This window comes from Diadema antillarum, unplaced genomic scaffold, assembly GCF_040938485.1.
Source record: "Diadema antillarum isolate AM-2024a unplaced genomic scaffold, OU_Dant_1.0 seq00001176_RagTag, whole genome shotgun sequence".
NCBI lineage: Eukaryota > Metazoa > Echinodermata > Echinoidea > Diadematoida > Diadematidae > Diadema > Diadema antillarum.
The window spans coordinates 350,101-368,559 of NW_027271979.1; the positions used below are offsets into that span (position 1 = coordinate 350,101).

The window sequence follows — 18,459 nt, forward strand, 5'->3', positions numbered from 1 at the left end:
ACGACACGTACTCCTACTTGGAGAAAGATGCACGCGTGCTACACAGTCATATGAAATATTAGCGGTGAGAAATATCTTCTCATCTCCGTTCTCATTTCGTAGGCTGATAAGTGATGACGAACTTTTTTTTTTGTGTCCCATCGCTGTCGATGTGAAATGTCATCGTGATATGGTGGTTTCAGTCTTCATGCCGACTTCCGACGATGAGAATCAAGACAAAACTACTGTACTGCCCACGCGACGATCTCTACACTCAGTTTGCCCTGCCCTGTGTACTGGTTGGAAGAATTCTGAGATGAAAATCTCAACTATCAGCTCCGGGTATCAGCTTCATACCAGTCTTCTTTGCAAACTAAAGTTGCTACGTTTTCCGAAAAAAAAAACCAAACCAAACTCATATTGTTCCATGTATACCCACCACCAATGAAAGTACATTGTACATGCAACTGTCTTCTTCTTCTTCTTTTTTTTTTTTAAACAATACAGTACAGACGGCGGACGAATTCAAACCGCTGCTTCAGAACTGTTTTACCGAATTTATATATAGAGAGAGATAGAGCGAGAGACAGAGAGAGAGGAAAAAAATGTCGTCCGGCGACTGGCATGCCTCCGCTATATCATATCATTCTCCCAATGTAGCTTACAGAACATGGTGACAATGTGTGACAAGGAGTTTTACATGATTGGACATTTTGATCTCTGACCTTTGATTAGAAATACAAGGCAAGTGCTGTAATATGTCTCGCCCACAAACGTACAACACCTTTTTTTTTTGTTCACAAATGGACCTATAGATCAAAAGTTAGGAGTCATAATTAAATGCACAGTACATTGGGCCCTTAAAGTTCATTGACCCCTGCCTGTGACCTTTGACTTTGTGGTGACCATCAACTCCCCAAGGTACATCTACCATCCAAGTTTGGTCACAAACAGACTTACGGATAAAAAGTTATGACCCATAATCAAAACGCGCCCTAAAAACTTAACATTGGGCCCTAAAAGTTCATCGACCCCTGCCCGTGACCTTTGAGCTTGTGGTGGCCATCATCTCCGCGAGGGACATCTACCACCCAAGTTTAGTCACAAACGGACATATGGATCAAAAGTTATGACCCATAATCAAAACATGCCCTAAAAACTTAACATTGGACCCTAAAAGTTCATTGACCCCTGTCTGTGACCGTTGACCTTGTGGTGACCATTAACTCCCCAAGGGACATCTACCATCCAAGTTTGGTCACAAATAGACTTACGGATCAAAAGTTATGGTCCATAATCAAAACGTGCCCTAAAAACATAACATTGGGCCCTAAAAGTTCATTGACCCCTGCCTGTGACCTTTGACCTTGTGGTGACCATCAAGTCCCCAAGGGACATCTACAATCCAAGTTTAGTCACAAACGGACTTATGGATCAAAAGTTATGACCCATAATCGAAACGCACCCTAAAAACTTAACATTGGGCCCTAAAAGTTCATTGACCCCTGCCTGTGACCTTTGACCTTGTGGTGACCATCAACTCCCCAAGGTACATCTACCACCCAAGTTTAGTCACAAACGGACTTATGGATCAAAAGTTATGACCCATATTCGAAACGCACCCTAAAAACTTAACATTGGGCCCCGAAAGTTCATTGACCCCTGCCAGTGACCTTTAACCTTGAGGTGACCTTCATACTTAGTAAAAGGTAAAACTTTGTATGACCATTCTTCCCTCCAAGTTTGATTCAAATTGAAGCCCAGAGTACAGAGTATTTCAAGTTTTTATAGCGATACGGACAGATGACAGACGGACGGACGGACGGACGGAAGCCGCAGGCGATCCCTTAGTCTCCCCTCACCTCCGGTGGGCTCGACAATAGAATTAGTCATTTCCAAGAAATGGAGAATATAGGTACATTTGTACAAGTAATTTAAAAAGTAACTACATAGTGTAATTTTAGCATTTTAACCTCACCTTTGACCCCCAATGACTTAAAATTTCTAAGAGAATCATGGTCTGGCGTCACATGCATGTGTAAAAAACTTTTTTTTTTTTCAAATGTGTTATTATTTATAAGAAAACACATAGGAATTTCAGAATTTGGCAGCAATCTTGGGTACATCCTAAAATCCTAAAGAACACAGGAGTTGCATCATCCAGATTGGGGTTCAGGACCCTCAAAGTAGGTTAAAACCATTCAAAAACAGCAGGTGGCCGACAAAACATGGTTAGGCCCATATCTGACTTTGGCACCCATGCTACAAAGTAGTGAAGAACATTTTAATGCCATCTACACTCGGTCTGAAATCTGTGGTGGACATTGGACATCATTCAGTAGTTTTAACAAAGCACAAGAAGACTCACAAGTATTTGTCTTATGAAATTCTTTTACATTTTAATTGCAAAGTTTACTTTTCCGACATAGAAAGATAAGAAGTATTTACAAGATACATTGTATTCAATACACATCTAGAACTCTGTATATGTACAAAATTAATATTTCATATAGAGCTGCTCACTGTTTTGTGCATGCTCATATCTTACCGAGATTACACATAAACAGCCAAATGGTATGCCTTATAACTTAAACCTTAATATACCCCAATCTTATTCATTTTCACTGAAAATAAGTACAAGTGTCTTCCATGATGCAAGAATCCTCTGCTCCTAATTGTGTTTGCAGTTTCGTACAGGCCACTGCACAGTAAAAGCTACTTGTGGCAAGGTATGTGTACCTGATCAATATTATGTAGAAGTCTTTATGATAAACAAATATACTTTACATGTATTTTCATGAGAGCGAATTAAATTTCTTCATGGTTCCCACATAGTTCCATCCATTTCTTGGAGTGGACAACAATACATTAACAGAAGTCATTTCTCAGCATGCATTCTGGCATAATGACAATTTCTCCCGAGTCACATCAACATACAGTCTATAATCATCTAGGAATAACTCTAGCTGTTAGTATTCACTGCAGTGATATGACAAGCTCTTTCAAAGAATAATATCCTGGAACAACGTCAAATCATTCAGTAGCTCTACCTTGCCTCATGTTGCTTTTATGTACATATCCCAATTCTGACTTACAGATTAAAACAAGGAGCATAATCTGACATGTATCATTTCGCAGCATGGAACCTTTTACAATACTAGTAATGTATACTATAAATAGCAATTTATTTCATACACTAAAACAAACTACATGTACATGCAACATTGGAGGGTATCCCTAAAGGAATCAAGTGGTTTAACTGTGAGCTTTCACATTTGTTCTCCTTCCCTGCTAGTCTACATAGCAAGAAACTTCAATGATTAAAACCAGTGATGATGATGATGATGATGATGATAATAATAATAATAATAATAATAATAATAATAATAATAATAATGATGATAATAAACAATGATAAACGAAATAACAATAATATTTGAAATAATGATAAACAATAGTCATAACAATGATAACATATAATAGAATCGAAATCGTAATCACAGGACTGCATTCTATTGTTCTTTAAGACAGACATTGCATTGCTCTTTATGGGTAGAACTATTGCTTTGTAAAATAAATTTACTGACTCTTCTAATATCAGAGGTGACCAATTTTTACACACTTTGCACGAAATTTGATGGGGCTTTCTTAAAGTTTTAAAAGCTTACTAGAAGTTGTGAAGGTTTATCAAGAACAGAATTTTAACATCTGCTGTTACTTTGTGGGCTTGTGTTTGGTCAAGAGCAAACTCAACAAAGAACACACACACACACACACACACACACACACACACACACACACACACACACACACACACACACACACACACACACACACACACACACACACACACACACACACACACACACACACACAGAAACAATGGCCAAGGGTACCCTGCACCTAGTGCACCATGTGCAAGGAGTTGTTCTAGCAACAGGACATGTATACTCAATTAAAAATTGAAACCTTGTTTCACAAAATCCCTGACTTTTTTCCCCTTAAGATTTTGTCTCCATGCAAAACCAGTAACTAATGACTTGGTAGAGAAGGGGCATTTGTTAAATTACTTTTGTTTTCTTTGAATGTGGTCTGACATTTTCTAGGCATCTGAACTGTACCTTTTCCACTATCTGTATATCACAATGGGACAGTAAGTCAAACGTTATACTTATCTACTAAGGGGCCACATTAAGCGGTATAATATGCTAATTTCATTTTCTGCCACCCACCCTGGTTATTGGTACTATACAAGGGCTGACATCTGTAGCGGGTAGCTCTTATTGGTCAGAAAGGAATTAGGGGGGGGGGGGAAGAGGGAACTGAGCTTGACCGAAACTGAACCATTGTACATTGTAGCTCAGAGTATTGAATCATGAAGTAAGCATGTTCAGTAAATTCCTGGTCTTACTAATCATTTAACATTGGCCTAAAACTTGGGTTACAACATTGGAGCAGATGCATAAAAACTAGCAATTGCTTGTGCAGGAGTGGTAGAAATCTACAAGAAAGTCCTCCTAAGTAGTGTTACAAACTATTTCATTTCAACAACAGGAATGTCCAGTGGTTAGCACGCAAAATGTGATGAAAAACAGGTAGGATGTCTGACATCTGTGGAGAGCAGGGAGACCTCTCTCCACGTGCGATCTGGCAGATCCGGGCTACTATAAGCAGTGATGGGAATCAGCCAGTACATGTGTGTGTAAAGATGTGTGTGCGTCCGTGTGTGTGTATTATTATAAGTGTCATTTCATAGCTCTTTTGCTAAGTCAGGAAATGTTTTCGCATACAATTTTGTACACACGCCCTTTCAAATACAAGCTGTCAAACCCGCCTTTGTTCTTGTGTTCACACAGGCGTGATGTCCCTTTTGTTGAAAACGCAAGCAATTGCTTGTGCGGGACAAGCAAAAGGTGTAAGCACAAGCAAAAGGTTATGTATATGGATTTAAGCAATTGCTTGAGCTAGACTTTTTACTAGATGAGCTTGTGCTTGTGCTTGAAGCAATTGCTTATAAGCAATTGCTAGTTTTATGCATTTTTAGGCCCATTGGCTTCCAAACTCCTATCCACAATATACACGTAGTAAGATAATGTGACTTTCTAAATGAAACATATCATTAAAATTCATGGGCACTTGAATAAAATTTAAATCTACAAACTATATAGCAATAGCCTATTCACAACCTGAAAAGCTCATGCAAAATTTTGCCATATATTTTTTTTTTTTTTTTTTGCTTAACCAGCACTAAACATGCTTTTTCCTTCACATGTCATGATCTTAAGATTCTTAAAGGATGTAATTCATTACTACGACTTAAAAATTTCGGTCAAAATCATTGACTTTGCATACGTCTAGAGTATATTACTACAACTACCATCTCATCTCTATACGAATGCCCTCCATTTGAAAAAAAAAAAAAAGACGCAAAGAATCAGTACATGTAACACTGGACTCACATGACATACATTGCACTGGTTGTGTCCCTGCTTCACAAGCTGGTGTTAGAAGCCCAATATTTCATTCACAGCTACCGAGACCCTCATTCTGTACTGTACAATGACAGCCTATTTTAACATCACCAGAGGCTTTATGCCACTCAAAGGTTTTCCTGGTTTTGTTTTGTTTTGTGGTGTTTTTTTTTTGGGGGGGGGGGGGATTGGGAAAGATAGTTGAGGAAACAATCATAGCAAGGACATGATAAAGTTATACAAATCATTGTTATACTGTTATCAACAATTGAGCTAGGAACAATCTGGGTCTTCAACCTATTCACATCTAAAAGAAACGGATGATCTATGGTGAAGTGGCATTTGCAAGAGCACTCTAAATCAAGCATGAAAGACAAATGTGGGCTGGGAACTAAACTGCTGGGGCACTCCTTTAGACTCATTACCAGAGGATAGTTGGTCTAGTGGTAGGCTTTGCTTCAGCACATGTTCTACAACTGGTGTTGCCATGGCAAATGGGACTGCCCAGTTAACCGAGTACAGATCTTGAGATGTCCTTTGCACTGCTCAAATTTGAGGCATGAGAATAGGGTGGCATTTGCAATTGGCTTGAATGGCCACAGACCACATACAGCATGATAGAGATGCCTAAATCAAAATCTTACTATCAAATCTATTTATCCATAAATAATATTGACAGAGCTTTTGTGTTTAAATTACATGAGGATAATGGAGTACAATATCACATATTCTTACATTTCTCAGTCTTGAACCTGAAATATGTTCTCAAAATTAAGGAGCATGATGTCATAAGAACACTATAGTTCAAGTCTCGTCATGCATTGGAATCAAGAAACACAAGTCATCTGTAACAAAATAGAGCAATTACATTGAGATGCAGTATGTAAAGAATTCATTGACATTCTACGACATACCTGATGATCTGTTCTCCCTTCATACAGATTGCATCAGGAGGGTCAAGCAACATCCTACATATGACGCATGTACATCATAGCATCGCACAGCGACTGCATCAAGATGCCATGCTTGAGGTGTAGGACATTCGTTTTAGAATACATATTTGCACCTCTATAATCTTATCCTCATTTTTTTTTTTTCAATACCAGGTGAGATGCATTTCTGTGTGTGTGTGTGTGTGTGTGTGTGTGTGTGTGTGTGTGTGTGTGTGTGTGTGTGTGTGTGTGTGTCTATGAAATGCCAGGTTGTTAGGACCAGTGACTGATACACTCAGTCAACAACCAGACTTACATGTCATATATTCTGAAGGATCTCTGTCTGCTCGTCCTCACCTAGGTTCAAGGAGATCGACATCAATGGCTCTTGAGGTTTTTCCGTTTCTTTCGTTTTTACTACTTGTAGCTAGTCTTTTCTCCAGGCACACTAAGATCAACATCATGGTCTTTTTTTTCGTTTAAATTCTTTGTCTGATAGTCTTCCATCCCAAGCTGACACAGATGTACATCCCTGGCTTGTGATAGAAAGAAGCGCTTTGTAAGCTAGTCTTTGACCCAGGCTTGATGACTTCCTTATCACTAGCTCCTGAGAGCCTCCAGTCTGGCCTGCATCTCCTGGAGGTCTCCCTCCGCCTCCTCTTCCTCCTCACTCTCGGGGCCAGCCGCTGCTGCTTCTGCTCCGCCTGGCACCTCATCGCTGACAGAGGGCGCTGCAGAGAGTTTCCCTATGGTGAGAAAAATGAAAGACATGTCTCGTGATTACTTGTCACTGAAGTCACTATCATGGCATCAATGTGCAACTTGAAGTTGGCTGACTCACTGCCGTAGAGCTGGTCTTTGAATCTTGAAGATAAACTTCTACTGTCCTCGCTCCACAAAAGAACACACTCTCACACGCAGCATCTTATCTACTTGAACCAAGGAGGTTTTATACATGGAGTTCCAACTGGCTGTAATTTATTGAAACAGTTGTCAGATTTCTATTGATGTACAAAAGAATTCCACAGGTGCACTTGTGCCTTCGATGATCGATGTTCCAAGCCGCCGTCTTGCTGAGCAATCTGAAGATTCATTTTGAACGTTATCATAATGTTGGCCATATTTTGCTTATCTATCTATTAAATGAAATGAAATTTCACTTAAGAAAGCATGTAAAACAAAAGTCAATTCTGTTCAGAAATTTGCGCAAAAGTGTAAATCAGAGCTGTATTATATGAAAATTTTTAAAACTGTACCATCCTGGAAAGCTGGTGTTATCACTTTTTGACTTAATTTCCCCAAATGAAACTAACAAGTACTAATCTTCACGTATAATTCTTTATTGATAGATATATCAGATTAGTGCCCACGTATGCCCAGTCGAGTAATTTTCATTTTCATTTCAGCATTTTTTCCTCAATTTCTGTTCGCGCATCCTCGTGTCTGTACCACCTAGCTTTCATAAGAAGGGATAACGAAAAGTAATTACCATCACAAAGTCATATCTTCCTTTGAAAGTGGCTGGTGATTATGCAATGAGACACGAGTCAATTGTCTTCGTATCGGCGCGGCAGATCCTGTTTGGCACATGCTTCAAATATTTTTGAGCGGCAGCATCGAACATAGATCAAAGGGAATAACTCTGTTGTTACTCCATCTCTTCAACCTCCTTGCTTGAACACACCTCCATTACATAACCCATATAATAATCACACCTTGAATTTCTCTTTTCTGTAAGAAACTTCATGTGTTTACATTCACACCATGTTTGCTTCATCTTTTCTTGTTCACATGATCAAAACAGTGTGCCACCTCTTTCTCTTTGCATTCTGTTGGCGGAAACCAGATTTTATTGCTCTTATTGACATAATGCATTTGGGCATCTGCCTTGAGGCACCCTCATTGATCTTCACCAATTCATTCATTCCAGTAACTTCAAGAAAAAATAGATTCTATCCCCCTTCGATCTTCGTTGTGATTTGAGTGCACTTGTGGACAAAAGCTAGAAACATACTTCATGCAACCTGTCATACATATACACAATACTACCTACAGCACATCATGTTCAGATTTGTGACCCACTACAACAAAAGGATCCGAAAGTCGAGGGAGGTCAATTTTCTGAAAATGACACGACATTATTCCCTCACTCTTCCGCCTCAATTTCATACATAACACAACTCATAGAAGTATTTGGTTACAGAGATACACGTATTGATGATTTTATGAGCCCATGTTGAGTGGTCTAGGAAATCAGCGTTTTGAGAAAACCGCCTTCAAAGTTTTCTTGCGACGCAATCGTGATCAATGGGAGGTATTCCAGTTTTCACACCTCTTAACAATAGAAGGTCCACTCATAGCAACCTCCATGATATTCATTCAAGCTTAGCACCAGCGGTCTACGCACAACCAATCAGTAACCAGGATGCCACGCACTGACCAATAAGATCAGTCCCTCGTTGCTAGGGGCGGAGTCTACCTGCGGCGCTAAATCTCTTCGGACACGTTACTGTTCCGTTGAAAGTCAGAAAATCATGGCCCAGGAAAATGCTGTTTTCTTGCCTTTCCTTTGATCATTTAACTTCAAAACTTTGGCAGATGATAGACAAAACATTAGACTACAAAATTATGCCAACAACAGAAATTTGATGGTTTTGACCGATTTTGATGATCTGACTTCAAACTTGATTTTCTCAGCTCAGCCATCAGCGACTTTTGGATCCTTTTGTTGTGGCGGGTCACATTTGTTCTTGTAAGGAGTATGTAAACCCCTCCCCCCCCCCTTTTTGTAAGATTGAATCACAACACAAGCTACTTCATTCACTGCGAATGTTATCTACAGGTAAGCTAGAGTGATCTAAAAAGAACACCCTCGACAGATAAAATATCATCTCTAGCAAAGTTGAATACATTCAAACTCAGGCTGAAAACTCAAATCTACACCACTTCACTATAATCTCCAAAGACATGAATACACACTGATTGTTATACCAATCTACCAAACAAACTGTTTGATGATAGTTACACAACTGAAAACTAGCTTCTCATTTGGGAAGAGCCCCTTTTTGTATTGATTCACTCACCTGCAGTCACCTCAAACAAAATCTTGTCAATTTCCTCCTGGGTAGCCTCTTCCTCCACATCATCCAGCGACTCGAATGTATCCTCCATCATCTCCTCAATGATACCAGCCTGAAGAGATGGGAACATGACATTAATATGCAGTAGGACCTCGATTATCCGGCCACGTTGGGACCGGCGGGCCTCCGGATAATCAATTTGGCCGGATAAGAGTGATATGCTCACATACAGCACTTTCCAGCCTATCATGCTAGGGGTATACACATGTTATTACCAATATCATGATTATCTGCATGGCATGGTAATGTTTCATACTTCATATGATAATGATGTGGAAATAAAACAAAATATAAGTAAACCATCCCTTCATGTCCATTCATGTATTGTTTGTCTGATTGACATTGAAAATGAGATCGATATCGCCACTCGTCGAATACTGCCACTGTAATGTACTGTGGCCACTGCTGTGCATTCAGTGACAGTGACAAGCGCGGCACCAATCATCGACATATCGTCTGACAAACTGACTGAAAAGTTACGATTCACTGCGACGATTGAAATATGTCCTGTCATGCATTCAGACAATAATGGTTGAACGTGTTTGTTTTGAGTAAGATTTGACACTGAAAATACATGAACACATGTCAGCTAGTAGATGTCCGGATAACATTGAATCCAGATAATCGATGGCCAGATAATCAAGGTCCTACTGTATTGTACAGTGGAACCTTGTTAAAACAAGGTCTGATATAGTGAGATATCTGACATTATATAAGATAATTCTGCAGGTCCCGTTCCTTTAATATTCAATTCAATTCAATTCATACATTTATTCAGTAATAAAAATCGTTTGGATATAAAATGTTTACAAAATGAAGCAGGTACAATTCTGAGAAAGCCAGAGGCTTGTTAAAAAAGAATGTACCCTTGAAAACATATCATACACATGTTGCAATTTAAACATTGAAATACCAAATGATAAAAGGAGCTCAGAGAGAATAAAACATATTAAAACAAGCACAAAATTAAAATTTACAAAAATTACCGATAACATCAAGGGAACATGGAGAGAATAAAACATTCTAAGACAGAGGACAAAACAAATAACACCACATGAAGCAAAACAAACAAAACAAAACGAGGTATAGAACGAGACTACAAATATACGTGTTAATAGTACGAGAAAGCATTACCGATTGCAGCACATGTAAAATACATAATAAAAAAAATATAATTCAAATTTCCTATTTTGACTAATATTCTTTTGATTTTATCCCTGATATAACAAGATACCTGATACAATGAGGACATTTCAAGGTTTCCCTGTAACTCGACATGAAATCTATCTTACATGGTGCCAATGAAACTTACATGATAGATTATCGACATTTGAGCAAAATAGGACAAATAATTTGGACTTTACCACCACTTCAATACGCTGTTTAGTCATGTGCCAGCATGGTGTTCTGAGCAACTTTGAATAATCCAGTGTAAGAGGAATTTTTGACTTTATATTCCTTTTATTATTTGCATGTGCGATGATGATAATTTCACAATTTCTCATAAAGATGTACATATTCTTTGTGACACTAACTTGAAACATAGACAGGACACCACACCATACATATCCTTAAACACAATGTTGGGTTCTTTGGTCCAATATATACATGTATTATGTATTTGCAAATATAATGAATCAATATTCTTTGACAGATTTGGTTTCAATTACCAATGTGAGTTACTGTCCACATCTCACCTTTGTCATTTCTTTCGATAACTCCATCATTGTGGACTGAATCTCTGGAACCTTGACTAGTGCCTGCATTGCCTTCATTACCACCGTACTCCGCTCAAGTGCCCCACTCACTCTCAGTAAGGCTGAAACAAGAAACCACCACAAAATTCACCACTTTCAAAAAGAAAATCAAGACACAACCATTTGAAGAACAGTTTTGATGAATACAAGTCATGGATGACTTCACCTGGTCATTCACTAATGTTTATTTTTCTTGTTGATCTTTAATGTTCTTCGGGTTTTCATTCATCAACATATATCTTGAGCTGCAAAGTGCATCAAAACAGTATTCTCAAAGGCACTATATTAATTTTTCATATCATCATCATCATCATCAAAATTTCACCAAATTTTTCTTTCAGTATAGTGCCTGTCCATGAACCCATGACCACCAAAGACTTCTAAATATCCATCTGCTATGCATTCTGGAAAGAAACAAATTTGAGAGTTTGAATTATGCACTTCGAGAGTGGTAGGCAGAAATATATAAATTTAGCCATGTTCCTTGATTCAAAGTTCAATAAAAGTGATAATAGAACCAGAGCAATCATCAGTTTAGCAAAATTTTGTCTGTAATGTGACCGCATGCTAAAACTTCTGGAAGATATCTGGAAGCAAACTATGCACAGTTTCACGCAGTGTGACCGAGGGTAATGTGATTGCGGAATGATCATATATCAAATATCATATGACACATTTTGATAATGAGAGCGAGCATATTTTCAGGCATAGCATGGGTACAATCTTGTGTCAAAATCTACTCAATCAGCCCAGTATAAACCTTGAAACTGGAAATGAAAATATGAATTAAAAAAGAAAGAAAAACTAACACAACAAAGTGACATACAAATAGAAAAAAAAAAAAGAAATCAGAAAACTGATCTCATTGTCTGGAACATAACAGAATACTGTCACACGAGACTTGGATTGCTAGTTTGGGAGACAATATTTATCAACTTTAGTTGGAAATTAGTTGGAAGCTACATGCAGTTTGATACTCATAGCACTGCTAGCTAGCTTCTGTGCAATGTTTCATGTACATAGACATTGCAACAGCAGATACAAACATCTCTTCAGATAGTCCACCTCTGCAGCCAGTGAGTTAAAACCCCAATACACTGTTGTAGCGGTTTGAAGTGTGGCCTTTGAGGTGGAAGTTGGCTGATTAAAATATGTTCAGATTACTGTAAAAGTGGATATTTTCATGGGACTAAGTTTTCGTGCTCAGCGGGGTGAGAAGAGTTTCGCGCACTTTTAATTCTGCGGAATCAAGACATTATCTAATGGAACATATGGCAAGCAAAAATATATGCATGCTTTTATTTTTGTGCTAGTTTCTGGTTGCGCATAATGCGCGAAAATTTCAGCTGACTTGGTTGTCTACAACTGTATGCATGACTTACACAACTGGTTCTTCATCTGCATGCCGACTGAGTTCAGCTGAGCTTTGGAGCTGTAAATACGGTTCTTGGCCTTCTTGGACTGAATGAGCTCCTTTGCCAGGATCTTGCAAACATCCATTTGATTCTTTTTGGCTGCATCTTTGATCGACCTCTTGACTTTCATTTCAGCCGTCTCAATAGCTGCAGGACAAAAAGCATAATATTCGTTGTTTGAGGGTTTGCACGGTGAAGTAAATGAGGGAGAAAGGTTTGCACAATATTTGTCACACACAGCAGGAGAGAAACATGTCGTTTACAACTGTTAACATGCCTTTTTCCGACCACAGACTGACAGGCCACGAATATTGAATGATGCAATGAACAACACATTACACACACATTTCGGTAGATTCACACTATCAGGGGCGGATCCAGGAATTCTAAAAAGGGGGGCGCAAAACAAACAAGGGAGTGACTTCCGGGTTTCATCAGCTGACAAGCAAAAAAAAAAAAAAGGGGGGGCCTTAAAGGACAAGTTCACCTTCATAAACATAAGGATTGAGAGAATGCAACAATATTAGTAGAACAGATCAGTGAAAGTTTGAGAAAAATTGGACAATCGATGCAAAAGTTATGAATTTTTAAAATTTTTGTGTTGGAACCGCTGGATGAGGAGACTACTACAGCTTGTGAGTCATATGCGTACAACAGTATAAAGAAAATTAAACATATTTTCACTTTTTTCGCATAATAAAAGAGCTCTTGACTTGCCTCTTTCTAAAGGCAGGGGGAATAATATTGCCCATAACATTTGTCGGTAACGAGTCAGGGGAATGTGTACATGTACTTTTTTCAAAAGTTGGAATTTTGTGAAATTTTCTTTATATTTTCCTTATATTGTTGTACGCAAGTTATTCATACACTGCAGTAGTCTTCTCATCCAGCGGTTGCTGCACAAAAATTTTAAAAATTCATAACTTTTGAATGGATTGTCTGATTTTCCTCAAACTTTCAATGATGTGTTCTACTAATATTGCTACATTCTCTCAATCCTTATGTTTATAAAGGTGAACTTGTCCTTTAATAGGAATTTTCTTGTACCACTTCCAGGGTTATTTGTAGCTGACAAACAAAAACAAAAAATAAATAAATAAAGAGCTTAAGTGCCAAATTTTCACATTCTTTCACGCCACTTCTGGGTTTCATCACCTGACAGGCAAAAAAAGAAAGAAAGAAAAGAAAAGACACACCAAAAAAGCATTAGGTACAATGTCCCCTGTTATCATGCAAATTTTATGCTTTTATCAAATAAAGAAAAAAAAATCAAAGGGGGTGCATGCCTGGTGCGCTTCATCTTTAAGATTTTTTTTTTCTTTTTTACACACACACACACACACACACACAAAAAACACTGATGATTATGATAATTGACAAAAAAAATCATATCATATGCCTATACTCTTCCATGCTTGGCATGTGGTATTTTCTTTAATAAATACATATTTTCAAATGCAATACTTGCATATTGATGACTATTTGTAGTTTTCATACTTACAACGTATTTGCCTGTCTAATTGTCGACCCTCTTTCCGAAGAGCTGTGGTCCATTCTCTTACCTGGATGAATCAAACAGGAAGCACTTTATGTACATGAATACTCTAAACATATTTCCTTAAGTAAGCAAATTTTCTCTACACTCACAGGTTGTTTTTTTTTAAATAATGAATGGCAGATTCATGTAAAATCATGTACCTGTATGTGTAAATAAAAAGACTACCAATACTGTTACATCAGTATAACTGAGACTTGTTATGTAATACTACAGGCCAGCTGATGCAAACACTGCAATTATAAAATGTACACTTAAACAGTCATGACTACATCTTTTAATATTTGACCTTTAACTATACATACAATGTTGTATGTGCCATCACTTTTGTTTTGTTGCGCAATTCCCGTGGACTTCGTGGTGGTTTGATGCCAACATCCAATGTTGGGATCAATAATTGTAATCGGTATCTCTTCGTTAATCTGACTTTTGGCGTCGAAGCTCAAATCAACCCTAATCAGAGTCTACTTTTTTGGTTTATATACATCTGTTTTAACATATTCAATAATAATTTATTGTAAATCATAAAAACTTCCAAAAGCAATTTAAATTCTGATGTATTTTACTGTTTTTGGAATTTCTTATGTACTTCCTTGCTTTTTGACTTTTGTTTTGTTTTGTTTTTTATTGGAAATTGTCCCTGACCACTTTTCAACCATATGAGAATTAGCACAAAATTAATCAATCAAAGTGATCAATATTAAAAACAATCAGGGCTCTATGAGTTTCATGACAGAACACTGTTTTCCATTAGAAATGTACACAAAATCACAAAATTGGGGTGATATGCAGATATGTAATAGGTATGGCTTCATAAAAGTATGCACAGACATTGCAAATTTGATCTCAAAAGATGTGGAAGACTTGAACAAAGAAAGTAAAGAAGCCCCATGACAAGGTTTTCTTGCGTTACAGAATTATGAAGCGTGAAACGTAGAGGGGGTTCCCCCCCCCCTCCTATTCAGGGTTAAGGCACTGGCTTCACTCAACTACAATTGTGTACCTTATACCTAGTCTAGGGTGCCTACTTCACTACAACTAATCACAACATCTAGACGCAAAACTGTATCATCATCATCATCATCATCACCATGATCATCATCGTGACATTTGTAAAGCAGACTGTGTATGGAAGGAAATTATTGAGAGTCCTGTGTTTAATATGCAGGTAGATTTTCTAGGCCTCTCTAGAGCTCTAGTCTAAATCTACTGCTATCAGCGCTTAATTATGTAGAACACCCTTTCTAATGTTTATAGGCAGATAATAAAAGTATTGCAAAAGCATATACTGTAAAACGAGGAATGTTCATGTGCAGTTTAATTTCGTGAATTTCACATGAGTCAAAATTCGCGAAATTAAAAATTCATGCGAAAGTTCTTGTCTACACTATGCATTGAATAAGACGCAACTCACGAAAATTTCATGCTGCAAATAAGGCCGTCAGCTCTATAAATTCACAAAAATTTCATGCAGCGAAAATATTGTTTTACAGTAAGCACTCCTGCTTGTAAATGTTCCTTTGTATCATGTCAATATCTCACATTCTGCAAACCCAAACTCCATCAAAATCACAAGAAATGAATTCATTCAAATCCAAATAAATTCAATTTTAGCTTATTCATTTCTAACCACTTTTTAATCAAATCAGTTGACGGGAAGGGTTGATATCTGGTACGTCGACTTTCTGTGCTGTGTCGCCCCTCAAAACAACTCACTCACTCTTTCGCGGATGTAGGGTAACATCCCCAGTATTCGGTCACTTAAGCTTTTTTGCAATATTTTTCAAACTAAAATAATACATACATACATCATATCTACATCAATGTATGTGAAATATATCAAATTTCTTTAATCTCCATTTTCATTTTGTTAAATATCACACAGAATTTCACAAAATCGCAAAATATATCACCTTGAAAATTCCCCAGTATACGGTCACCGGCTCCAGTATTCGGTCTCGCGATATGCGCGTGCAGAGTCAATGCATGTTCAAGGCAGCTGAAAAACGCGCGCGCGCGCTACCTTGTTGGCGCAAAATTGCATCGGGGACGTTGCGGCGACCGTTGGTGACCGAATACTGGGGCCTCGGCACTTGCATTCAACCCTTGTACAATTGTACATTGGGACACTTTATCGGCATGTACGGAAATTTTGTTTTTCTTTTGCGTTTTTGAGGATACCATTACACTCCAAGCTTGCGATAAGCAAAAAATCCCGCGAGAGAACGGCGGATTTCTCGATTTTTAGCGCTTTTTCGGCGACCCGTTCTGTTAAAACTGGGCCTTATCCGCGCGCACTTTTGGAAACTAGCGCCGATTCTGCACTTTTGACGGTAAAATTTGGGATTTTGGACGGATTTCTGGAGGGGACAAAGGGAGTTTCCTGTTGTGAATGAGTGTGCAAGTATGTGAATTAGTGTGATTTGCGTGTGTTGTGATAGTTGAACTTACTGGCTGGTGGCTAGTGATAAGTGACCGAATACCGGGGCGGGGGCTGACCGAATACTGGTGCCCTTACCCTACTCCAGAGTAGAATCTATCTAACTGTAGAGTTTCCAGATCCAGTGCAGTGTTAAATAGTCTAGATTGTCTAGACTAGAAATCTACTAGATTCTACCGTTACATGCATTTTCAGCATCTTTCTACTAATCTAGCATTCACAAGGAAAGGCGAGAGCCTCCCCTCGCCCAAAATCAAAATAATTGTTGTTAGTTCTCGTTCTAGGTTCTAGGAAGGACTCAGAATTTAGATTCTAGAGTAGTCTAGAGTCGAGTAGCGTGTAGGAAAATCTATGACGTGTTGCTGATGCTGAGCCAGTAATTTAAAATAGATTCTAACTTGTTAGTCAATTAAATTAGGTGTGTGAGTCTCTGTAACCAGTTAGACCTAACCAGTGTTAAATTACATCAAATTCAGCACATGGGACTACAGCATAATTAGCATTTCGTAGCGCCCTACAATGCACACAATATCATCTTTCAATATGGAAAAAGATGGCGTATAAACATTACCTGTTCTTTTGGGTCTTTTTTCGGTTCTTTACCAAATAATCCCATGATCTGTTCCTACAAAGACTATTCCCAGGAGTCTCGGATACGCGCGATGAGCGTAGGCCGTAGCTTGTGTTATGTTACTCTTCTTTGGAATATTGAACTTAGCCAACAATTTATCGCACTCGCGCTCGCGTCACAACCATTGAAACTTCACTCCACAACAATGAACGCTAACTTCAGCATTCTGATTCATTAGGTGGTGCAGGTTACCTTTATCAACTCTGTAATTTACATGAAAAGGGATGATGTCATTGGTGGACTGACTACACACGCAAGGGTGCGGCGCATGGTACACGGCATTTTCACTTAATTCTTGTTCAAAATTCAGTGTCACAACCACCTATCCTGAGCGTCTTAACTCTTATTGTTTTTGGGTTTTTTTGGGTACCACGGTAAAACTAATGGCTTTATAATTATGAGAAGCAAAGGTCAAGACCTACCAAAAGTACTGAAGATGTGCTTGACATTCAAAATACTACTACTATAGGCCTACTACCTACTGATAATAATAGTATATTAGTGATAAGTATAATAATCACATGGTCATATATCATTACCATTATCATTATCATCATTTGAATCATTCATTACTATCATGAAGGATGCCAATGATGTACAAGGTAGTAATAATAATTGATGACATTTGTGCAGTGATGATTAAAAAAGTGGGTTTAAACATTTTCTTTTGTACCAATAATACAAGGCTTTTTGTTTTTATATAGTGTTATTGCTTGTTTACCCTGGATATTTACAACTTATGTTCACATTGATTGTGTGAAATGTGGGAAAAAAAAACCATATCACATTGACTTGTCATATAGTTCAACTTAAAACTCTACATCTAAGACATCAGTCTGCCTTTTCAGTTGAAGAAAATGTTCTTAATTGCCTTTACGAATCATAACTTTTTCCTTGTACCTCTTTTCTCATATAATTAATTTACTTGCAACCATTGCAGAGTGATGCTTATCAGGTACCATGTATGGTGTTTGTTTTGGACAATATTCATCTTTTTTTTTCTTTAGACATGCGAGAGAATTTGATTTTTTGGTTATACCGTACTGTATATGGACTGTGTTCAGAACCATCCCAGTACTTTGCTGTAATTGTTTATCTAAAAAACAACATAATAAACATGAAACCCCCTGAATTTCAGC

General features: G+C 38.0%; 1 protein-coding gene across 1 annotated transcript; it reads right to left on the reverse strand.

The window, feature by feature from the left end:
• Positions 1-6,643: 6,643 nt before the first annotated feature.
• On the reverse strand, positions 6,644-17,380 carry LOC139744438 (charged multivesicular body protein 3-like). The gene is made up of 6 exons (XM_071654874.1): positions 17,261-17,380; positions 14,196-14,256; positions 12,662-12,841; positions 11,220-11,341; positions 9,466-9,574; positions 6,644-7,128 (listed from the first exon to the last, which is right to left on the reverse strand). The coding sequence occupies exons 1-6, from the start codon at positions 17,303-17,305 to the stop codon at positions 6,983-6,985; spliced, it is 663 nt and encodes a 220-aa protein (XP_071510975.1). The 5' UTR covers positions 17,306-17,380; the 3' UTR covers positions 6,644-6,982.
• Between the last annotated feature and the right edge of the window lie 1,079 nt (positions 17,381-18,459).